General features: G+C 41.1%; 2 protein-coding genes across 3 annotated transcripts; one reads left to right on the top strand and one right to left on the bottom strand.

The window, feature by feature from the left end:
• Nucleotides 1–260: 260 nt before the first annotated feature.
• Nucleotides 261–5,675, top strand: LOC309687446 (uncharacterized protein). Of its 2 annotated transcripts, none has more exons than XM_082502432.1 (7): nucleotides 261–1,180; nucleotides 1,617–1,834; nucleotides 2,285–2,450; nucleotides 3,417–4,088; nucleotides 4,225–4,292; nucleotides 4,803–4,846; nucleotides 5,579–5,675. In XM_082502432.1, exons 2-7 carry the CDS (start codon nucleotides 1,619–1,621, stop codon nucleotides 5,628–5,630), a joined length of 1,218 nt encoding a protein of 405 aa, XP_082358558.1. In that variant the 5' UTR covers nucleotides 261–1,180; nucleotides 1,617–1,618; the 3' UTR covers nucleotides 5,631–5,675. The 2 variants fall into 2 exon arrangements, 1 of the variants encoding a protein (XP_082358558.1); XR_014270774.1 differs by having other exon boundaries at nucleotides 790–1,180; nucleotides 4,803–5,453; nucleotides 5,579–5,655.
• A 2,763-nt stretch (nucleotides 5,676–8,438) lies between these two features.
• LOC309721100 (uncharacterized protein) lies at nucleotides 8,439–14,100 on the bottom strand (the record flags this gene model as incomplete). The annotated part of the gene is made up of 17 exons (XM_082558453.1): nucleotides 14,008–14,100; nucleotides 13,500–13,578; nucleotides 13,205–13,301; nucleotides 13,023–13,091; nucleotides 12,496–12,870; nucleotides 12,268–12,369; nucleotides 11,817–12,049; nucleotides 11,541–11,719; nucleotides 11,352–11,445; nucleotides 10,605–10,961; nucleotides 10,392–10,509; nucleotides 10,226–10,317; nucleotides 10,010–10,124; nucleotides 9,538–9,639; nucleotides 9,169–9,336; nucleotides 8,888–9,043; nucleotides 8,439–8,653 (listed from the first exon to the last, which is right to left on the bottom strand). The coding sequence occupies exons 2-17, from the start codon at nucleotides 13,569–13,571 to the stop codon at nucleotides 8,439–8,441; spliced, it is 2,544 nt and encodes an 847-aa protein (XP_082414579.1). The 5' UTR covers nucleotides 13,572–13,578; nucleotides 14,008–14,100.
• Nucleotides 14,101–22,817: the final 8,717 nt, after the last annotated feature.

The following is a 22,817-nucleotide window of genomic DNA, read 5'->3' on the forward strand; positions in this document are numbered from 1 at the left end:
GTCGGAATTAGAGGCACTGAGTGAGCCCTCATCTGGGACTCTCCTCAGCTCTTTCCGGGACAGTGGCGCAGCTGCCCCTCTGTTGGTCTTCCTTGGTCTCTTGTGTTCTGGGGGCCTCTGGATGTCTGGAGTTTTGATCTCCTCCACACCTGCTTCACGCCCTGGAGGACGGGGCTGTGGCCCCCCCACACCCTCTAGCAGATCATTACATGAAGGAACCTTTTAAAAAAACAAAAAACAAGCGCGTCCATGCTCAACCCGTTCTCACTCCCAACGCGTAAAATAATGACGATTTGTCACGTCCCTTAACTTCTCATGCTGACGCCTAAGGTACCCTTCCACGTTTTTATGTGACGCTGTGGGTTGTCAATTCATTCCAATATGAACCCGCTCGCGGCGATCAGAGACGCTTCGAGCAGAGGCTCCAGCCATCCATTTACTCCAATAATAACCCCGTCACGGCGAAACATGACGCCGTGAAGCACAATCTAACTGGAGAACCGGGGACCCTCTCCGCGAACGGGTTTTTCTCCCTAATTTAATGCTTTCTTTTAATGACATCGTTAACATTTCTCAACAAAAACACGAAAGTATCACTGATAATTCAACAATAAAATCGCTTCATGTTGTGGCCATCACACAGTGTTTTCCAAACTGATTCACGATCTGAAAGTGCGCAGATTTAACGTACATAATCCTTCGTTAGGTTTATTATTTTCATTTCACACGTAAAACACATTTATAGATTCATTCACCACTCCTGCTAGTTTTGGATGCGCTCGGCTCCAGCCAATCAGACCAATTTACGCAGACGCACTAATCCCGTAACTGCACACTACCCATAATCCTCAACCGCCGTCGCTATGGAAATGAAGATGACAACAGCTTGGTGCTACCCGTTATTCCTTTATTTACTCTAAAATAATAACCAGCGATAATACGAAATTAAACTGGCCCAGTGTTTAATTATGTAATTAAAAAATGCAAATTGTAGTATTTTATTTTTTACAAATTGCAATATTTATCTACAGCGCGCCTTTAGCGACACGTCAACAGATCTTAAGCAAGGCGATTGGATGGTTTTTACTGCAATGCATCTTGGGAGTCGTAGTAAATGTATCTTTCAACTCACGGTCCTGCAGCGAAGTTTTCGACTGGACACGAGGCAGATCCTAGCTAAGTAAGTTGTGATAAACTGTGGGTAATTTGCATGTTCACTGAAATATTAATTTCAGTGATATTAAACTGATATTAAACTTGAAATGTTTTCACAGAGCAGTCTGTGTACCAAGAGAACTACTTCTGCAAAAGTTTATTTAAATTTTTTTGTGATGTATTCTCATGTGTAAGACACTTGCTTGGCCACCCAGCTAATGTTAGTACTGCTCTATTTTAGCAATGTATCTTTTCTGTAATCAATTCAGGTTTTTTTTTAACCCTATTCACGTAATTAACTCAATATTAATGACTTTAATCTCGTAATTGATTTTTTTTTCTAAATATGGTGTAATACTGCCTCGTAATATAAGTTATTTCTTTGGTCATAAATTATTTTTGTAATCGTTTCACCAAAACAGACCTGAAATAATCCCTACATGTTCCATTTTCATTTGCAGAAATGACAAAGCCAAAAACCAAACCATGCCCTTCCTGTCAGGCCCCAAACACCTGCAACAGGAAGACATGCAGTGGCAACGGCAGTGGATGCCTGGGCAGCCTGAACCTAAAGGAGGGATTGAAAAAAAAACAAGAACAGTTTAAAAACAGTAACTGGGCTGCCTCTGTTAAAAAAAACAGAAATGCGAGCAGGGTGGTTAATTCAGCCCAGTTGTCAGTAAGTTTAAAAGTTCTGATCTAATAAGTGGTTGGTCTGGTAGACAATTCTTTATTAATCACAGTTGTCAATGTTTTCTTGTATATCATGAAGTAAGAAACTAACAAGACATGTATATACACATAAAATATTAATTTATAAAAGAGCATAAATAAAAAAGTTATTCACATCAGAATAACATCATCACACTAAAGACATCCAACTAGAAAAAACTTGTTAAAAACTATTTTTATTCAAGCTACTTCTGATTTTTAATTTAATCGGCTATTAACTGAGAGACAAAACATTTCAAGATGGATTTTATCATACATTTACAGGTTTGGTCACCATAAATACTTTTTAACTATCGACAACAATAAAACAACAAAGATGTGAAACTTAAAGGTTTGTTATACATCAATTTGCTTACATGAAAGACTGGCTGCATGTTTTTCTTTGTTGTTCTTGCAGGTTTCAAAGCTACATGCCCTGGGCTACCAACCAATTCTGTTTCTTGGACAGTTTGACCGTAAGGGCCGTATAGTAGGGGACGTGATCACTCAGATCGAACCAGCGGAAGGTGCTGCACGTGACATCCTCATGAAGATGAGGAAGCTTTATGAACACCTTCTGAGAAGTAAGATATGCTTTGTCCATTATCTGTAACCAGGTGTCCTTATCAGGTAGCCTATCCTAGCTGTCTTTGGGTGATACTCATGGTACACCCTAGATAAGAAGGCAGATCATCACGGGGTACATAGAGACAAACAAGATGGTGAGGATGAGGATAGTTAACAGTCACCAGCTATTCTGTTCTACTCTACTCTATTCTGTTCTATTCTATTATTCAGCCAAGGTTCAGACCAGTAACCTTCTTGCTGTGAGGTGACAGCTGCCCTACATGTCCTGTTGCTAACATGAAAATAGTGTTATATCTGCCTTATTACCTCCCCATGTGTCGGTCACATCACCAAAGCTAGCCATCGTGAACCTCTGGTGTTACCCACCTGAACAATTTTGTATGTGTGTGTGTATAGTATGGTCTTTCACACTCATGTATATACAAATGTAATTTTAAAAATCTTCACAAAAACCAGACCTGATAATTCTCTTCGAGACTTTCTAGTATAACAAATGTTATATAATGTTACCAATATGAACACCAAGATTCTTAAATAACTTATATACTTCTTAAGAGGTTACCTGATTACCTCCCTGAGGTAGTTAGCATCACCATTGTACAAAACTCCTAAGTCACAGTACTAGCTTGAAGTGTCAAATGTTATTCACTACAAAGTCAGGAAAGTAGTGTCATCAGAGGAAAAAGTCATTATCTATCTGGATTTATAGTCACACTCATTAATTTTTTAATGTACAATGTAGAAAAGCACTACAGATGTCACACTACCCTAGAGGGCACTTGTACTGAATTATTTGGGTCAGTGAGTGTGCGAGATGACTTATTTGATGCCAATATTTACCAGTTGTATCTTTAGTAAAAACTTAACTGAAAACATGCAAATCACTACTTATTATGTGTTTATGTGTACTGTACATTTTTTCAACCCATTTTAATGAATGTTTAATATTTAAAATTTTTCAGAATTACAAGCTTCACCTCCTGCTAAAAGTTCTACACCAGCAGCTGGACCATCCTCTGCTGACAGTGTCGATGCTGGACCAGTCCCAGACCCAGAGGCTCTAAACGAGGAATTTATTCTTCATTTAGAGCCTGTACCAACATCTTCCCTCTGTCAGCCTCCTGCATCCTCCTCTTCATCTCTGCTTCCTCCTGCATCCTCCTCTCCATCTCTGCTTCCTCCTGCATCCTCCTCTCCATCTCTGCTTCCTCCTGCATCCTCCTCTTCATCTCTGCTTTCTCCTGCATCCTCCTCTCCATCTCTGCTTCCTCCTGCATCCTCCTCTCCATCTCTGCTTCCTCCTGCATCCTCCTCTCCATCTCTGCTTCCTCCTGCATCCTCCTCTCCATCTCTGCTTCCTCCTGCATCCTCCTCTTCATCTCTGCTTTCTCCTGCATCCTCCTCTCCATCTCTGCTTCATCCTGCATCCTCCTCTCCATCTCTGCTTCATCCTGCATCCTCCTCTCCATCTCTGCTTCCTCCTGCATCCTCCTCTCCATCTCTGCTTCCTCCTGCATCCTCCTCTTCATCTCTGCTTTCTCCTGCATCCTCCTCTCCATCTCCACATCCTGCATCTCCCTCAATTTCTACGGTGTACACCTCGGATGTCCCAAACAAAAAAAGGACAAGGAAAGGTTAGACGTTATGGTATTGTAAATGTACGAAACACATGACATGTTCGTTAAGTTTGTTAAGATTTCTTTTTCTTAATTTTTGCATTTTTTCCAGTTTTACAGAACTCATGTAAATATTTCATTTGTTATTTTTCAGAATGCCGAAAACACCGTACACAGAAGATTTTCAAATATGAAGAGATAGTAGACAGGAGAGTTGTAAATGTAAGTAATTTAGCCTGCTGTTGTGCAGATTTGTTTGCGTCTTTGGACTTCCCGGATTTGAACTGTGCCTGACTGAATATCCATAAGCTTTTGTATTTGATGAATCTACACTAATTCAGCCACTGAGTCAGGATTTCACTCCAAATAGGACATTAAATAAGAACAGACCACCTGATACGACCTGGTCATGCTGCCTTCCTGATGTTTACGTTCTTTAAAGTCCTCCTGACATCATGCTCAGAAGGAGTGATTGATGTGGAGGTGCTCCTTCCCATTCAGTAACATCTGCTTCAGTTAGTTTTGCTTGTGAGCCACAATGTAAGCAGTGTTGCTTTGCTGACATGCACTCGATGCTGGCAGTACAAGCATTGTAGTGGTTCTTATGTTTTTGTAAACTAATTGTATAATATATTGAGCCATTCAATAGTACACAAATGTTTATAAGCTCCTTTTTGTATGCAACTTGAATGTCTTTCTTAATTAATTGTTTGTTTATATCATGTTTTTCAGGAAAAAGAAGAAGTTAAAGTCAAGTGGAAGCCTTGCTCAACATGGTATGTAGTAACAACTTTGTTGGACGGGAACAGACATTCATATTGTTGATAAATAGTTATCAACTCAATTTGAATTCATGTATTTGGACTAAAGTAAATTGGGAGCTTTTAGCTATCGAGCTCCTCTTCTGTGAGGAGCTTGATAGCTGTCCACCTCCAAAGTCCATTATGAGTTTTGGAGGTGGACATGGTCAACACTTTTAAGAGTAGGCATAAGACTTTACTTCTTTATAGAGCTTATAGTTAGGGCTGGTTCAGCTCAGCCCTTAGTTATGCTGTAATAGGACCAGACTGCTGGGGGTTAGTGTCCCCCCCCCCTCTCTCTCTGTCTCTTTCAGGGTTATGCAGGCTCAGTATTGGTTGAAGATGCAGTCACGTCTCCTTTTACTGAAAACTCTCCCCCTCTCCCTCACCACCATCTGTAAACATACATGTCTCAGTAATGCAGTTCATGCATGTTACTAACTAAACTTCTTCCCTGGAGTTTCTGTGCTCTCTCATCCAGCAGGTTCCAATGGATCGTGGCTGCTGCTGTGGTCCTGCTTGACATCTACTACATATATTAATACTCTCTGACTTGATTTGATTAATTTATATTACAATGAAGGTGTATAAAGCATGACATGAATATAGAAGATATTTCATCCTAAAAAATTGTCATATGTCACAACCTAAATTGTCCTATTTTGTGTGTGGTTGTCGTTGTTGTTTGTTATGTTTTTCTCCTGACAGTGGCAAAGTGTGGGATGACACATGGGAACCTGCGCAGTTTTACACACAGTAAACCAGGCACCACAGGTGGCAGAGATCGCACAGTTCACAGCTTGCAGTTCAGCATAAAAGTTCAAAATAAAATATTTACTATACATTTCAACCAGTGTCAGTCTCTGTTTCACTCTCTAATTGTGGCTTAAGTACCTAACATATTCATGAATCTGATCGATCAATAATATCTTCCCTGCACTCGATATCTCATAGTTTTACATATCAGCCAACATTATTGTCTACATCCTCATAAATATAGAAGTGACTTGCTTATTATAACATATTACAAGGTAAAGTAATACTGCACTGCACGTATAGTAAGTAACACCTACTGTGTATGGGAGCCTAAAGCAAAGTTAACTGCACCAGTACCAGCTTCAGAACATATTGTATATTATATGTTTCTACCTTTTTGTAATATGTCATGTTTAGATGCAGTGACAATTGCACATTTGGAGTTGTGGTCATATGTGGTCTTTATATACAGGGTATTAAAAAAAATTGACATTTTTTGCTATTTTTCTTGTTTGTTTGCACAATATTATTGTGTACATATTACATATGTAACATTATTGTTAATATTATTATTAGATATCAAAGATACAATTTGATTGAGGGTTTTCCTGTCATAATTTCAATAAAAATGCAATTACACACGTAAACAATAGGATCAAAATAAACTTTTAAAAAGTCTGTTGATCAAATGCTGATTTTCAAAACATTCTAGAGGAAAACAGAGATAAAATAATCTGAACAGTAACAGTGATTGTGGATGATGATGGAGGCTTCAATGGATTATTCTGTTTCAATCAATAGGTTTGTATCTATGACAATAATTTGATAAGTTTAACAGGTTGGTTTAGGCCTGGCAATACAGCAAATATTCACAAACTTTTGTTTTTGAAGAATGTTGATCTTTTTTGGGATGAAGCTATCTGGCAAAATGAGACAGCCCTTTAACCTCATCTGTACGTCTATCATGTGGCTGTGGTACTGGATTTTGGTTTGATGCATATGCAGGTTACAGCTGGGGAATGGCAGTATGTTGTGGATTGATTTGGCATGTTCAACCACTGTTACACCAAACTCTCTCACTTATAACATGATAAAGGCCTCTTACTCAGTGTCATGGATTTTCTATACTTTTGGGGACACAGGGCCAAAGTCTGAGGCAATAAGTCAGATCAAAGAAGGCAATGATTCTAAAATGGGAGTTTACTTATGTCATTGTATATATCCAGGAATATGTGCCAGAGGATAGTTGTCATGAAATCAATATTAAATCAAAGTATTCCTTAATTACCACAGCTGACACGAGTTCTCCATAGCTGCCTGCTGTCTCAGGATCTGTCTCCAAAAAGGACCAGGGAGCGCTAACATGTTATGTTCTAAACTGATGAAGAAAATGCACATTAAACATAGTATAAACTTACTGAGTGAAGTAATGTCAAGAGGATTCCTTTAGCTCCTATTGGGTTGGTTCCTTGATCAATGCAATACAGAATCATTAATCTGGTTTTATGTAATGTCCTCAAAACATGTCAAAATGAGGCTCACTAGTCTGTGTGGCCTCCACATGCCTGTATGACCTCCCTACAACACCTGGGCATGCTCCTGATGAAGTGGCAGATGCTCTCCTGATGGATCTCCTCCCAGACTCCAGGACTAAAGCATCTGCCCACTCCTGGACATTTTGTGGTGCAGTTGGTGGATGGAGCGAGACATGATGTCCCAGATGTCCTCAATTGGATTCAGTTCTGGGGAATGGGCGGGCCAGTCCACAGCATCAATGCCTTCGTCTTGCAGGAACTGCTGACACACTCCAGCCACATGAGGTCTAGGATTGTCTTGCATTAGGAGGAACCCGGGGCCAACCGCACCAGCATATGGTCTCACAAGGGGTCTGAGGATCTCATCTCAGTACCTAATGGCAGTCAGGCTACCTCTGCCGAACACATGGAGGGCTGTGCTGCTCCCCAAAGAAATGCCACCCCACACCAAAACTGACCCACTGCCAAACTCATGCTGGAGGATGTTGCAGGAAGCAGAAGGTTCTCCACGGCGTCTCCAGACTGTCACAAGTGCTCAGTGTGAACCTGCTTTCATCTGTGAGGAGCACAGGGCGCCAGTGGCAAAGTTGCCAATCTTTGTGTTGTCTGGCAAATGCCAAACATACGGCACTGTGTTGGGCTGTAAGCACAACCCCACCTGTGGACGTCGGGCCCTCATACCACCCTCATGGAGTCCATTTCTGACCGTTTGAGCGGACGTGCACATTTGTGGCCTGCTGGAGGTCATTTTGCACAGCTCTGGCCTTTCTTTCCTACCCCACAGTACCTTCCCTTACCATTTGTTTCCTACTCTTTTACTTCTTCTTTGATGACGGTTGTCTTTCTAGATAAGCAATTTCATTTGCTCTGGGGCGAGTCAATGGCTCGGGTGCATTCTGGGACTGTCAGTTCACCAGTGTGCTGGCATGCTTCTTAACAAACACACCACTACAGCAAACATCTCAGTTGTACTTGTTGATTTCTTCGACAAAACACTGAACAAAAAATTTACTTGTGAGTGTGCTGCCTGGTGCTTTTAAATTTTGTGATTATTTGAGCAGCCCAGAAGGCATCCCATAAATTAAATTATGTTATCGTATCTGAACATGTACACTAGTCATTAAATTAGATGGGAAATAATGATTCAGGGTAAACAACTGCACCAAGGAAATTCCATTTTTCTTCTCAAAATGTAAAATGTCTGTTGAAAAATCACATTGAACAGAGATGTGATTAAACTTTTTATTTTACCAAACATAACATCAATGATGACACAATCAGTCTTCATCAGAAGTGCTCAAATCACTCTCAGTGGCATCGTCTGGAATGTCCTCCTCCTCCTCCGAGTCCATTTCCAGGAGTGGTTGGTGGCTGAGGATTCTCTTGTACATGTCCTTTACTTTGAGCATTTCAGCTTTCAGTTCACTTTGTTTTTTTAAAACCAGGCTACAGAGTCCCTTCTGTGCATCCTCCGACATGCCAACAAAGGAGGCTGTAAAAAGAACAAAACAAATAAATATGAGAAAAGTAAAAAAAACAAACAAAAAAAAACATCACCTCATAAACACAATGAATTAGGATGCTGTAATTAAACATTTTTTTTAAAAGGGAGAAGGCAGTGTTAGCTAGCAATCTAGATATAGGTAAAAGATCCAGTAAGACTTTAGCATCTGCTCTTATTTTCAATCGATTCATCAAAAAATTAATAAATAAATAAAGTGCTTACAGTCTGAGGAGATTGTCCCCAACACCACAGAACGCATTCGCAACACTGTCCAGTGATGCCGCATCTCCCTGCAAAGGATCATCTCCTCCTCTCTCAGGCGCCTCACAGCCATCACCTTCTCAAAGACCTTTCTCTTTGTCCGGAGGTCAGCAGCAGCTACAGTTTAACAACATCAGATGGGAAAACATAGCAGCATATTATGATTCAAGAACAAAACATTCAACTACTGCTCAGATACTGGGAGCTTGTTTAAAAAGGATATTTATAAATCAAGAGCTTACGTTCACTTGTGCTCTGCCAGGGCCAAATATCGGTCTGCATGAGGGCATCACTGGATACGATTTGCTTTGTTGGTTCAGCGAGCTTGTTGTAGTCGTCAACAGCAGCCGCCAAGCGTTTCTTCTCAACTAAGATGACCTTGCGAATTCTGTGTCGCCTCTTGTTGCTATCTGTAAATAATCATAAAAAATTCACACCTTCACATAATGTATATAGTTACATTTTAATCTACACTCATCAATTTGTTTGCTGGAACAAATCACATCCAGCTCAAACAAACCTGGATCTGATTTTATTCTGTTTACAAAGTAGCTGCACAAGCTGTACAAACTCAGCATCAAACGGTCCGTTTCAAAGAAACTGGGACGTACCATTTTGTCTGTAAAGACTTTGTGTTCGCACTCTGATGATGACGACAAGCTCCTCTATTCGTGCCTGCAACGCTCCAAGGCTGCCATCAGTTTGATCACTTTCTAAGTGAGAGGAATATTAATCAGAATACAGGATGAGTAACAGTCACCAAACTACAGTGGACTCTGTAATCACTGACTTGATGACATTCATTATAAGACATCTGGAGCCTTCATGTGCTGCTATCTCATGATAATCATGAGATAACAAGTATGTTGGTGTTCAGGTTTATAAAACCAACTAGTACGACATCATTTCAACACAGGTTCTATCCAATTTGATGAAACGCAACAACTCTGCCATAAATTTGCTTTTCCAAGGCTTATATTTCATTGTTTGTTGACACTGTCAGAAAGATCTTAACTCTAAGTTCTTTAATGAGGCCATGGTGGGTCCTATTGTTATACATGAGTGCATTATATTGAGACTCACCTTCAGCCCATTTCTGCACATCGGCCACCCATTGCTGCAGTGTGTCGTCATCCACACCCAGCTCATTTCTGGTCGCATTCAGGCTCTCCACTTGTTCTCTAAGGATCCTTATGATCTAAGAATGCATTCATAAATGTCATTCATATTGACATTAAAAGAGTACTGGTATTTTTCCCCCATTACCACACACATTAAAATGGGTGTTGAAAAAATGACCTTTAGATATCGCTGGCTCAAAGTGCGGCCCAGTTGTTCCACTTTCCTTTTGTTCCACCCCAAAGCCAGGAGGGTCAGCATGTCTGTTCGCCCTGCATTTCAGTTAGTATACAAATTAGAATTAATGAGCAGGAGACTGAGTGGAATCTCAGACACGGACACACACCTGCTTTAGACATGTACTTCGTTGTGATGGCCGCCCTAGACAGGAAACTGTTTACTTGTTCCACCTCTTCTCCAACTGTTGAACCGGCCCCATCCTGAAACGCACCTCCCCATTTGATCTATAGAAAGGAGGTCACAATACATGACTGCTGAATTCATTCAACCTTATAACAAAATGTCTTAAACGTATCCAAGACTACAAGCTGCAGTATACCTCGCATTTCCAAGTGTGAGCCTTTGCATGCATGACGGAGAGAAAAGGACGCATTGACAAGAGGTTCCTCAGCTCAGGGCACTGCTGAGCCACCTTGGTTAAATAGGGGAAATATTTACAGGCCACATCGGAGCAAAGGAACGTAATATGTCCTGGGATGCTAGCTGCCAACTTCCTCTGGAGAAAAAGGGGGTAAGCAAAGATCTCCCCTCGAAACATGTTCAATGCAGCTAAGAGGACTCCGTGGCGACAAACAGCTATTTCCATGCCCTCCTCATCCAACTTCCCAGTGGACTTTTTGGACGACTCCTTTGCTGCAGTCCAAGATGAAGATCCGCACAACCCTTTCCCCGGGACCTATACACTCAAAGATTTTAACATAAAAGACATGACATGATTAAGCCCTATCAGGGACAAACTTTTTAAAACAAACGCATAACAATTAGCTGAATTAGCCTCGAGTCACACAAGACCTCAGATCTCCCCAGGACAGCACTGATAACACAAAATAAAAATCATGTTGTTTTTTTTAAATACACATGGTGACAAAATTAAGTAAACATTAAGATAAAGTAAAGTAAATAGTATTACGACAACACCAAGAGAAAAATAAAAAAAATATCGACCCATCCATATATGTCCACACACACACACACGTATTTGTATATGGTTACGGCATTAACGTCATTTAAACAAGATTAACGCTAACAGCACTAATATATATATATATATATGTGTGTATCTTACATGATTTGTGTGTCTCTGGATGTATTTCACAAACTCAGCAACTTCCTCATCTTTTTCAATGAAGACACCTTCAAAGTTCCCCTGCTCTGAAGTGCTGAACGAACACAGTGACAGTTGTTTGAAAAGAAACATTAAAATACATTTTTCTACAAATCCATATTTGACTTATGTACACAATGCATAACGTACCTTGCATTAGACTGAAAGCGATAAAGCTTGCGGTTTCCATCAACTGAGACGGCAAGCATGTCTGGAGTGCAGGCAGGGCAGCTAAAGCATGGCTCCTTGCACATCTTGTCCACCTCAAACTTTACAGCACTCCACTCCAAGAAACTTTTACTGAAGGCATCAGCTGATATTCGGCCATTCTTTTACATAGAGGACATACAACAGAATATTCAAGGACAGTCATCATAAACATTGATTTGCACAATTTCCTTAAACTTAGCAAATTTAGAAACTCACCCTTCCAAAATGGGCTGTTCGTTCATCCAGCATTTTGACAAAGGCCTTAAGTGACATCCCTGGTGCAGCCTTCTTAATGTCATAGAAAGACTGAAAGACATCCATTGAAAACAGGGTGCAGAAATTTAAGGTGCCAGGCCAATATCCACTACCCAGGATGTCCTTAACTGAGGGGGACCACATTAGGCCACAGCTGGTGCAGCTCACCACTGGCAGTGCAAGGTTATAACGGCCTTTAGAAAGGATAAGGAGAAATTCAGTCATGGCTCAAAGCATTCATTTTTTTCATGTTGTTTTCAAATCGGTCTGGTAAATCCAAATGACCTTTGACAGGTGCCCACATATACTGCGGGCCGAGGGTAATTAAAACAAAGATAGCAATGCACAATTTGCAATAAAACCTCCAAACACATCTATTGTGTATGTAGTGTGTGACAAAAGGGCAACTTACCATTTATGGTTACAAGAGCCACAATTGCGCCGGGTGAAACCTCAACGTTACCTGCTGGGCAGTCACACACATGGTCTGGCCTTTGCACAGGCAACAGCCGAACTAACATTAAAACACACAATATATATAAAAAGAATTAGAAATTAACTGATACACAATAAATATACAATAACAGCACCCACTCATACTCATACATAGCAAGAAATGCATAAGACTTAAAAACTGTACCTATTGGCTTGTGAAACTCTGATGAAGGCTGCAAAAACCCTCCTGTTACTGCCTCTCTGTTGTGCAGGACAAAGCGTGTGTGAACTGCAATATCACAGTCAGCACAAAGGAATGGAAGAGGCAGGCAGTCCAGACACCTCACAACTACTTGTTTGCCACACTGACACACACGGTGTGACTGTGGATCCAGAGTAGCTAACATATTGTCTATAAGACAAGGCCTGGCCTCTTTCCACTTTTGCGAGGACACCATATTTCTGATCGCCCAGTGAGTAGCAGCTGACTCAGACGACGTCTCACAAGTCATGGCTGCGTCCTCTTCTCCATCCTCCAACAACTGAAGGAGCTCCTGACGAAGCACCTCAGTTCCATACACTAACAGAAAAAAAATAAAGAAAGGAAGAAACTCTGAAAAACACTCTAGGCAGTATGTTTCTTAGGACTCCACAAAAGCCCTGCATAACTCAACTATAACAACAAATATAAAAGTAAACAGAAATCACAATATATACAAGAAGGTAAAGTACCTTTTGTTGGGTTGACACTGGCAACATAACTAGGTTCTTCACGTGGACATTGATGCTGCTCTCTGGACACTGGGGGGGGGGGGATGAAGAATATTTACTTACTGAAATTCTTTGGTGAAAACAAGTTGTGAGATAAAATCAATGGTTGTGTGAACACTGACCACGGGGCATGCAACTAGTACTTCGACTGGTTGATGGTCTTTGAGGAATAAAAGCTCCCTGTCTGTCACGTTTTTTCCAGCGCACTGGTCTTGGCTGAGGTTCACTCTGTGCATCATTCTACGCAATTAACAAGGAAAAAAGGGAACACCTAAAATACAGTCCATGATTAAAGCAAAGATTATCAAACATCTTAAGTTAACCAACTTAATTTGACATAAACTTTAAAAAAAATTCAAATAACATAACGTTTACTCCGTACAAAATATTAGACAAGCGTGTTCCCTCTTTAACAACTGTTTCCACTAAAAATGTTACCTGCATATCTTGAAGGAGTTCGTCAGCAGCCTGAAGCTCTTCCTCCAGCTCGGGATCCTCTGAATCACTCATTTGCAAGCTAAAGAGGAAAGAGATTTTTGCAGAACTCAGTGACATAAACACATAACTAACGCAATTCAAATGATTTTCAGTCTTGGCGCTCCGGTTAATGTTAGCAATTAACGTTAGCATCATCAGTTTGTAAAGAGCTAGCAGAACTCTTAGCGCAAAAACTGCTTTACGCACCATGTGAGGGTATTTTGCAGCACACAAGTCCTTTAACGTTTGTAATAGATTTAATCCATCATCGTTGGATTAAATGGCTAATGCTGCAGTAGACACGTGTAGTCGTTACCTAGCAAGCATGCTGACGGTAGCTGTAGCCATTTTTAAATACATTACACCGTTTCGAGATCAGTCACCTCTGTTTGTTTGAAGCTTTTATGAAAAAACAAACTTTGAAACACACATCAAGGTATTACTTTAAATATATGTATTTTTTACATACCTGCATTAGAATCAATCAGTTCCGCCTCATTTTCTTATTCTTATAAATGGGTCTCTCCGTTCTCCCATCAGCCTTTGCTTACACAGGTTGCGTCTGATTGGCTGGAGCCGAGCGCGTCCAAAACTAACAGGAGTGGTGAATGAATCTATAAATGTGTTTTACGTGTGAAATGAAAATAATAAACCTAACAAAGGATTATGTACGTTAAATCTGCGCACTTTCAGATCGTGAATCAGTTTGGAAAACACTGTGTGATGGCCACAACATGAAGCGATTTTATTGTTGAATTATCAGTGATACTTTCGTGTTTTTGTTGAGAAATGTTAACGATGTCATTAAAAGAAAGCATTAAATTAGGGAGAAAAACCCGTTCGCGGAGAGGGTCCCCGGTTCTCCAGTTAGATTGTGCTTCACGGCGTCATGTTTCGCCGTGACGGGGTTATTATTGGAGTAAATGGATGGCTGGAGCCTCTGCTCGAAGCGTCTCTGATCGCCGCGAGCGGGTTCATATTGGAATGAATTGACAACCCACAGCGTCACATAAAAACGTGGAAGGGTACCTTAGGCGTCAGCATGAGAAGTTAAGGGACGTGACAAATCGTCATTATTTTACGCGTTGGGAGTGAGAACGGGTTGCCATGCTCACAGGTGTACACACGGGTGATCACACCCACAAACTACACCCTTTTTGGCTCCTACCTCAAAGCACACTGTGTTCTGTTGATCTTATGTGCTGCACAATAATGTTTAACATTTAGTATTTACTGTCATATTCCCATATATCATTGTGATGTTGTTTATTCTATTACTCTTGTTCTCTTCTGCTTGCTTTCTTTTTTCTTTCTCAGCAGGTGATCCAGGTGATTGATATATGCATTTTTTTTTTCTCTGCCCGTTCTGTTGGTTTTTGTCTTTTGCCCTTCTCCCCCGTCCCTCTTCTCAGCTGTTTCTCTTTCCCTCTTTCTTTCTCCCCTTCTTTCCCCCAGTCAAGTCTGTCCCGTATTCAGTAAGTGAAAATAAAATAAACAATAAAAGGTGAATCAAATGGACCATTACGGCAAGGCTGGGATGGTCAGTTTGGTAAAGTAAATCCGTTGGGCATCTTTCTTTGCCTTTAGACAACAATTCTGATGGCAAAAGAGCCAAACGGGACAGGCCAAAAAAAGAAAAAAAAAAAAAAAAAAAAAGGAATTAGAGGCACTGCCTTGGAGTGGTTCAAGTCATACCTGTCTGACAGAAGTGTCTCTGTCTCACTTGGTAAATTTTATTCATCTTCCACCCCCCCTCCCATGTGGTGTACCTCAAGGCTCCATCCTTGGGCCTCTTCTTTTTAGCATTTATTTACTTCTCCTTGGCCATATTATTAAAAAGCATAAAGTCTCATTTCATTTTTATGCAGATGACTGTCAAATTTATCTACCCCTGAAACACAATGACCCCTCAGACCTATTTTAGAATGTCTCAAGGATATCAAAGCATGGCTGGCTCTGAATTTGTAAAATTTTAATGAAAGGAAGACTGAGGTCATTATATTTGGGCCGAGTGCACCTGGTGTCCCACCATCTGACTTGGGTCCTCTCACTTCCTGTGTCAAACCAATTGTTTCCAAACTTGGAGTAAAAATTGACAGTGGTGAGGAAAAGCTTTTTTTCAGCTGAGGCAGCTCTCTAAAGTCAAACCTTTTATTTCTTTTTGTGACTTGGAGAGCGTTTTACATGTACATGCAGCGTCCTCAGATGGACCTGAAAGTGTTACAGGAGATTTATTCACACCACAATCCATCTCACACCGCTGTACAGTTCAATCTGTGTTTATGTGTAATTTAAAGCCGCGATACCTCCTGCTGCTCATAAAATCCAAGTGGGTTTGAAGTCTCACCAAATATCCCACTCAGCAGTCTGAATAAAGAGGGGAAAAAGATGAATGCTCCTGTTTTTGATAGAATAAAAAACTGGGTCATTAAAGAATGAAAAAAACCAACACAAAATAGAAATAAAGAGCTCTGATTGGCTAAAAGCAAAAGATATTTGTATTGACAGATTTCCATGTTGACAGATGTTTGCAGTGAGTGCTCGGTGAATGAGCTGTGTTTGTATTGACCAGAAGAACCGCTGTTTAAGCCCAGACCATCAATCTTTTTAATCCATATCAATACCAGAGAGGTGGTGCTACTCACATCCTCCATCTGCTCTGCACTTTGAACCACAGAAGCAGCAATATTGTTATTGTGGGGTTCGGCACAGAGTCTCGGTACTTCAGCGCATTGGCTTTAAATTAAAACAGTAACGATGAGTTCAAAGGATCGACGCTCAGCTTTAATTAAATGACGTTCACAGCTGTACTGAGTGAAAAGTGAGTTATGTGGTTCCCGTTTAAAGTTCAGAGTACATATCGATTAACCTTCTCCCCACAATACAGCTTTGTCGATAGGTTTTAAAGCTCAAAGGATTTATATTAAAGGCACAGATATGACGCCGTTTCAACTTTAATCTTGAGATTATTAACAGCTGAAGATAAATGAATGTCACTGCTTTTCAGCCTGCGTGAAAATGTCTGATAAACCATCCGTTTCTACACTCAAACTTTGTCGGAGGAATTCTATATTGTCCTTGGCACCATAAACAGTGAACCACCACCAGTGCGTTTGGATTTTATTTTATATTTAAGGGCTGAATCCCACCGAGGTTGGTACTTAGTGTTCCTGTTTGGATGATCCTGCAGAGGTAATCAAGCGTTCCTCTTCACAACAGTCAGATTTTGACTGAAGCAGCACAGAGCAGATGTGGAGGTCAGTAGGCCACGAATAAGGGATGGCAAAGAATTTAAATTAAATCGACCTGTGCAGATTAAATTTTCTGCTTCTGTAATACTCACTGTTAGATTTGTATTGTTGATTGTCATTTATGCTTAGAAATATTTACTTATATATGCTTAGAGTTTTGTAATTAGTTGTAGATTGGTAGAGGTTTTGATCCTTGATAGTCTGCAAACTTTGTGTGTATTAGACAGCACTTTGGGAGCATGAGAGGTCATACCGTGTCTTATTGTTTTATGGTAGGATTAACGTAGCTACGTCTGTTCTAGTCTAAGTGCTCTTTGTTTAGATGAACTGCAGGACTTCCTCACCGTGTTATCTAGGATGAACCATCTAGGGTGAGGGGGAGGCTACCCTCTTCCTGACCAAGGATGTTTGACCCTTTGATCAGCAACACACACACACACACACACACACACACACACAGGCAAGGTACTCTTTGTTTGTATGTAGACGTCGTATGTTAATGAACCTATGCATATTCATGTAACCTCAATAAAAGGACAGTGTTATGGGAGGACGGACGAGAGCTACTGGGGTCAAGCGAAGGAACGGTGCCTGTCCGGTTCTCTCCCGTGCACGAGTACCATGAAGAAGTTTGCCTACTTGTGTCTTGCTTGCAGTGTAATTATATTGTCTTAACGTTCCAGCGAATAGGTTTATGCTACAAACCTATCACTCACGGTTTCTTCAAGTGCTGTTCGAATATACATGGATAACAACTATTTTCTTTATGTACTTGTTCACGTCTCTCTGTCACCAGACTCCTGACACGGTGCGTTTATGAGGGTGGCAGTGAGGGTGCAATAGTAGAAGAGAACGTGGTGGGTTGATGAGAACTCCTTAGCCAGCAACAAAGTTTCCCAACAAGTATTAATTCATCAAAACAACTGTGGAGATGTGCTGACCACATGGAGCCAGCGTAGGGGAAACACTGCTTCCTGTCACTGATGTCTCACATCCTCCCTCAACTGTCCCAAAGCTGACTTAAGTGTTCTTCCATCACCTGCTGACACACGATTCCCACGCCCACTTACACAGCCACCACTCAAACCCTCAGTATAATTACGAGTCCATTTCCCCGCTGTGGTTCTACTTCCTGTCGTGGTTCTCCATTTATGAATCTGAGCAGATAAAGCACGAGCTTGTTGTGTTCAGGAAACAGTTTTTAATCTTGTTAATATGTGGCTACAAAAGAAAACTAAACTACACTCTGTCCTCACAATAAAGCCTGTTGATATTAAATGTGCATTGAAGGTCAGAAAGTTCAAAAATAACTAGAACTAAACACAATAAGATAAATTAAGCCAGATGAGGGTTTTTTTAGCAACAAAATATCAGACCAGCTTTAGGATTACATAACCAAAGTAGCACAGTGTAATAGGAAACATTCACTGCACTACATTCTGGAAACTTTTCTCATGAATTTATGAATTGTGTTCAAAGTCTGTATTAAAAGAGGTATGACACAATGGTGGATTATATAAGTACACTTTTAGGTGTTGTTTATGTGTGTCTGTGTTTTCATTTCTATGGTAGCAGTGAGCATATGAAGGCTGAATATTTGATTCAGTGCACATGGAGGATACAATATTTGCTCGCTTGCCTTTGTGAACGATAGTAAAATTGCTTTATTGATCCTACTGTCCAACATGGTCACCACTGAAACACGAGACATCAACGAGCAAAGATACAGCACACTCACTAAGGCACACTTATGGTGCAGACATTTCCCCTCATACATCTGTAGTAGTTCTATCTCTGCTACCTTACCAACCCAACTAATTCCTCTGCTTTGGCGTTCCCTGAGGAGCTGCTGTGCTGTGGAGATGCAAACCATTTGATTTAATCCTAACTGCGGTCACTTCAAGGACATTTTGGAGATAGTTTTAATAAGATTTATGTATTTTATGTAGTAAAAGTTTTTTTTTAACCTTAAAAACAGGTGAAATTGAAATGACCACTGAAACAAAACCACAGTGAAGTCACTTAACTTAGCTTTTTGAGGCAAAAGAGGAAAGCATTTGGAAGTTATGCACATCGGCAAGCATTATCCATAAACTACACGGGGCACACATTGGCTACTTACTCGCAAAGTCACCACCTAATACATGTAAATCTGACTCATCAAAACTGAAGCAGAAATGTGGTGATATTTACCACACAGCAAGAAATTGTTGTAAGATACAATAGTTCAATAAAAATGTTCTCTTTGTCAGAGTACCTCTGTCCATATCGCTGCTACCCAGATTCAAAAGTCACCCACAATACAGCAGCTCTAAAGGGGGGAGCATCCACGGAGACCAAAACAGATATGGAGTTGTGACATTTTAATATTGAAATCAATGAGAATTGTTTCACTGTTGGAGGTTTGCCTCAAGTGGCAATTAGAGGAAGTGTGGTTTATGCTTGGCCTGGAGTGCAAAACAAGCATTTGACATGATCCCCTCCTGCTCTGTTCAAGCAAAGCATCCAAGTGCAAGTTTTGTGCACATTTTTGAAATCAGATCTATACAGAGCAAGAAAAAAATCACAACAATCCTATCAGGATAACTGGCAGGGAGGACATGTGTAACTACAAAATGAGCAATTGTTAATACTTGTATGTGGAAAAATATCTAGTGTGGAAATTTGTCCACAATATATATCCTCGAAGTTAACTCATTCACTGCCAGCCATTGGCAGTGAATGAGTTAAGGATACAGGCAACAAACGGTGTCATGGAATTTGAGTTTGCAAGATCTGAAGTAGCCATGGTTGCAATTCTGCATACGGCATATGCAAATGTACAAAGTACAGCGACCTATGAGTTTTGAAAACAAAGTAATACAGTGAGCACTTCCAAACTTTCAAGCTATTTTATATTCAAATAGAAGTACCCAAAGCTCCACAAACACATTAGCTGACACTGAGTTACAAAGATGTAAAACACATGTTGTGGGATGACCTGGTTACACAGTTAATGGCTGCTTTTTCAGACCATTTTCTGTAAACCCCAGAGCTGTTTATGTGGGGAAAATCCCAGTAGCCTTGTTCAAAAATATTCCAAAGTTCACTTTTAGGTTCAGCAGGTCATCTTGACCATGTCTGTGTGTCTAAATGCTAAATTCATGGAGTTGCAGTCATGTGACTGACTGATGCAGAGGTCAGGGAGGATTAACACAGCAGTTTTGTTGTGATTATGTCAGTGAACAGCCAAACTCACAAAACCATAAATGAGCCACATTTAGCATTCTTTAGCATTCTGAAAAGTGTGGGGAAAATGCCCACAGAGCTCACGTACATCTTCTATTGTGCAGAATTATTATCGAACACGTTTGCAGCTCGTAATTCTCGGTATCAGAGTCATCGCTCCTGTCACTGCTCACATCCAGCAGATGGAGAGTTTTCAGGTAGCCCTTTGAGCTATTTCTCCAAGTGTGAGTGTGTGAGAATAAGTGTCAGGTCTTGTTGATGTGGACACTCCTCATTATTTCCTCCCGGGAGTCTGAGCTGGCGGTAATTTTACCCTCTAACCCTCTCTCGCTTTCTCCTCCAGTCGTTTACTATGTCTCTTGCCCTTCTTTTCCACCCTCTCTCTCCTGTGATACAGCCTCTCGTTGTGCTGTCTGCAGTGACTGTCTCTCGCCCGCGGTCCCTCTACAGTCAATCTGTCTTTATTTTCGTTCTCTCTCCATTCTGATTGACTCTTATCAAGACCTATTAGGGTGCTTCAGGCCACTCACACACACACAAATGCTGCAGTCTCCTAACCAATCACAGCGTGCCTGGTGCCTGGGGGAGCTGTGACTCAGAGTCGCTCCGTATATGGGAGTGAATCAACACCAATTTGCAGGCTGATGCGTTTGTGGCTTTGTGCATGATGCACACTGATGTGTGTGTTTCTGTGTCTGTGAGTGTGTGGGTAGGCTAATTGCTGAAATGGTTGGGGACTCCCATTGTGATTTGCGGTATGTTGGTGAGAAAAGTGGAGTTGGATTTAACCCAGAAAGTTTTTCCTTGTGGCAAAGTCGAGTGCTGAATGTTCACGGGTGTTGTTTTTTCCAAACCAAATCTGAGGTTTGCAGCACCTACAACATACTAGGAACATACTAGCAACGCAAGAGCAGTTTCAATAATGTTTCTAGAACTGTGTGCAGGGTACATATAAACACTATGTGCTAATGCTGGAGAGGTGAAAGTAGGGAGGCTATAACTGGCTGATATAACAGAGCATGAAGGCTGATATATTCTGTGTAGAGGTCCACGGGTGAGAGGGCAGCAGTGCAAGTAGCATTGGAGGTGGATTCAAATGGTTCTAATATGTAGATAAGAAGCCAAACGGGCTATGGATAATCTGTGTGGATGCATATGTGCTGTAGAGGAGAAGACAGTGTGAGACTAAATATTGTCAGTGTGTATGCCCTGCAAGTTGGATGTCAGAAGTAAAAGAGGATTGAGTGGTACACTGTATCCCCCGGGTGGAGAAACCGGTGATTGGAGCAGACTTCAGTGAACACGTAGGTGAAGCAAACAGGGCTGATGAGAAAGTGTTGGGTAGGTGCAGTGCTCAGGAGAGAAATGTAGAAGGGCAGATGTTTGCATGAAAGATGGAAATGGATGTGGTGAAGATGTACTTCAGGAAGAGGGAGGAACACAGGGTAACATAAAAGAGTGGAGGAAGGTGCGCACAGGTGGAATATATCTTATGTAGAAGGTGAAATCTAGAAATCAAGAATAAAAAGGGAGTGAAGACAGAGGCAAGGATTAAATGGTTGAAGCTGAAGAAGGAAACATTTTGTGCAGAGTTCAGGCAGGTGATGAGACCAGATGACTGGAAATGCTGAAGAGGCGAGGGGAAACAGCCAGGACGGTGTTTCGTGTATGAGCTGGACAGAAGACAAGGAGACTTGGTGGGATGATGAAGCAGAGGAAAGTGAGTGAGGTTAGCAAAAAAGAAGTGGGATGGTCAGATGAGATGGGAAAGAGTTGTTGCAGCTAGTTTAATGGCAGATGTGACAGTTAATGATCTGCAGTATGGCTTCATGCAGAAACAGATGCAATTTGCTTTGAGAGAGCTGATGGAGAACCACTGAGAGGGTCTGAAGGAGTCACACTGTGGATCTAGAGAAAGTGTCATGATTCGGCTGTGTGGCAGGCAGGAATGGACCCAAACGCAAACTCACAGAACTTTAACTCAAAAGCACAGCTTTATTGCTGGGAAAGCAGATCATACAAACAATACAAAACTAAACTGGGAAAAACTAATTATAATGTGCACCAGGCGACACAGGGAGAATCACACACAGCTATGAGGGAGAACGCGACAAGAACTGAGGGAGACGCGGACATAAATACACAGAGGGTTAACGAGGGAGGTGGGAGCACACGGGGAGCACAGCTGACACAGATAATCGTAACGAGACAGGGCAGGCACAAACACAACATGACGCATACTGACGGGAGACTGTCAAAGTAAAACAGGAAGTACACAGAGGCGCAGACAGGAGGGGAGGAAAGAAGAGCACAGACGTAACGGGCTGGGGAAAACATGGAATAAAACACAAGGAGGAGAAACGAGGCATGGGAACTCAGATACGTGGGGGAAGACACGGGGTAAACACATGAGGGGAATTCCAATAAACTAAACTGAACAACCTAGGAACCATAGAATAAATAGAGAACAAAATACAAAAACACAAGAAAACTAAGAACGCTGGGTCAAAACGACCCAGGACCATGACAGGAAGCACAGAATTGGGTTTCCAAGAGAGGAACTGTTGTGCTGCAAGAAGGCAGAGAAGTGGGTGAGAGCAAACTCTTAGATTTTTATATTTTAGTTTTGCTAAATCTCATTGTAGATGTCTAGCTTTAGGATACTAAAGGTTCAGGCAAGGTGCTTCAGAGACAAACCTGAGAGACTGATGGCAGAGGGAAAAGAAAAGTGCTTTTGAGAAGATGCTCTGAGCAAACCAACTCCTTGAAGTAAACCCTTTCCACCCCGAAAGCACCTGTT

This window comes from Aulonocara stuartgranti (genome assembly GCF_965226115.1).
Source record: "Aulonocara stuartgranti genome assembly, chromosome: 14".
NCBI classification, from domain to species: domain Eukaryota; kingdom Metazoa; phylum Chordata; class Actinopteri; order Cichliformes; family Cichlidae; genus Aulonocara; species Aulonocara stuartgranti.

What these genes read in the sequence shown, in the direction of transcription:
- LOC309687446 (XM_082502432.1), top strand. Translation starts at nt 1,619, where the DNA reads ATGACAAAGCCAAAAACCAAACCATGCCCTTCCTGTCAGGCCCCAAAC. An exon ending in TTAATTCAGCCCAGTTGTCA is followed by an intron (nt 1,835 to 2,284) that starts GTAAGTTTAAAA and finishes TTGTTCTTGCAG; the next exon opens with GTTTCAAAGCTACATGCCCT. An exon ending in TGGAAGCCTTGCTCAACATG is followed by an intron (nt 4,847 to 5,578) that starts GTATGTAGTAAC and finishes TTCTCCTGACAG; the next exon opens with TGGCAAAGTGTGGGATGACA.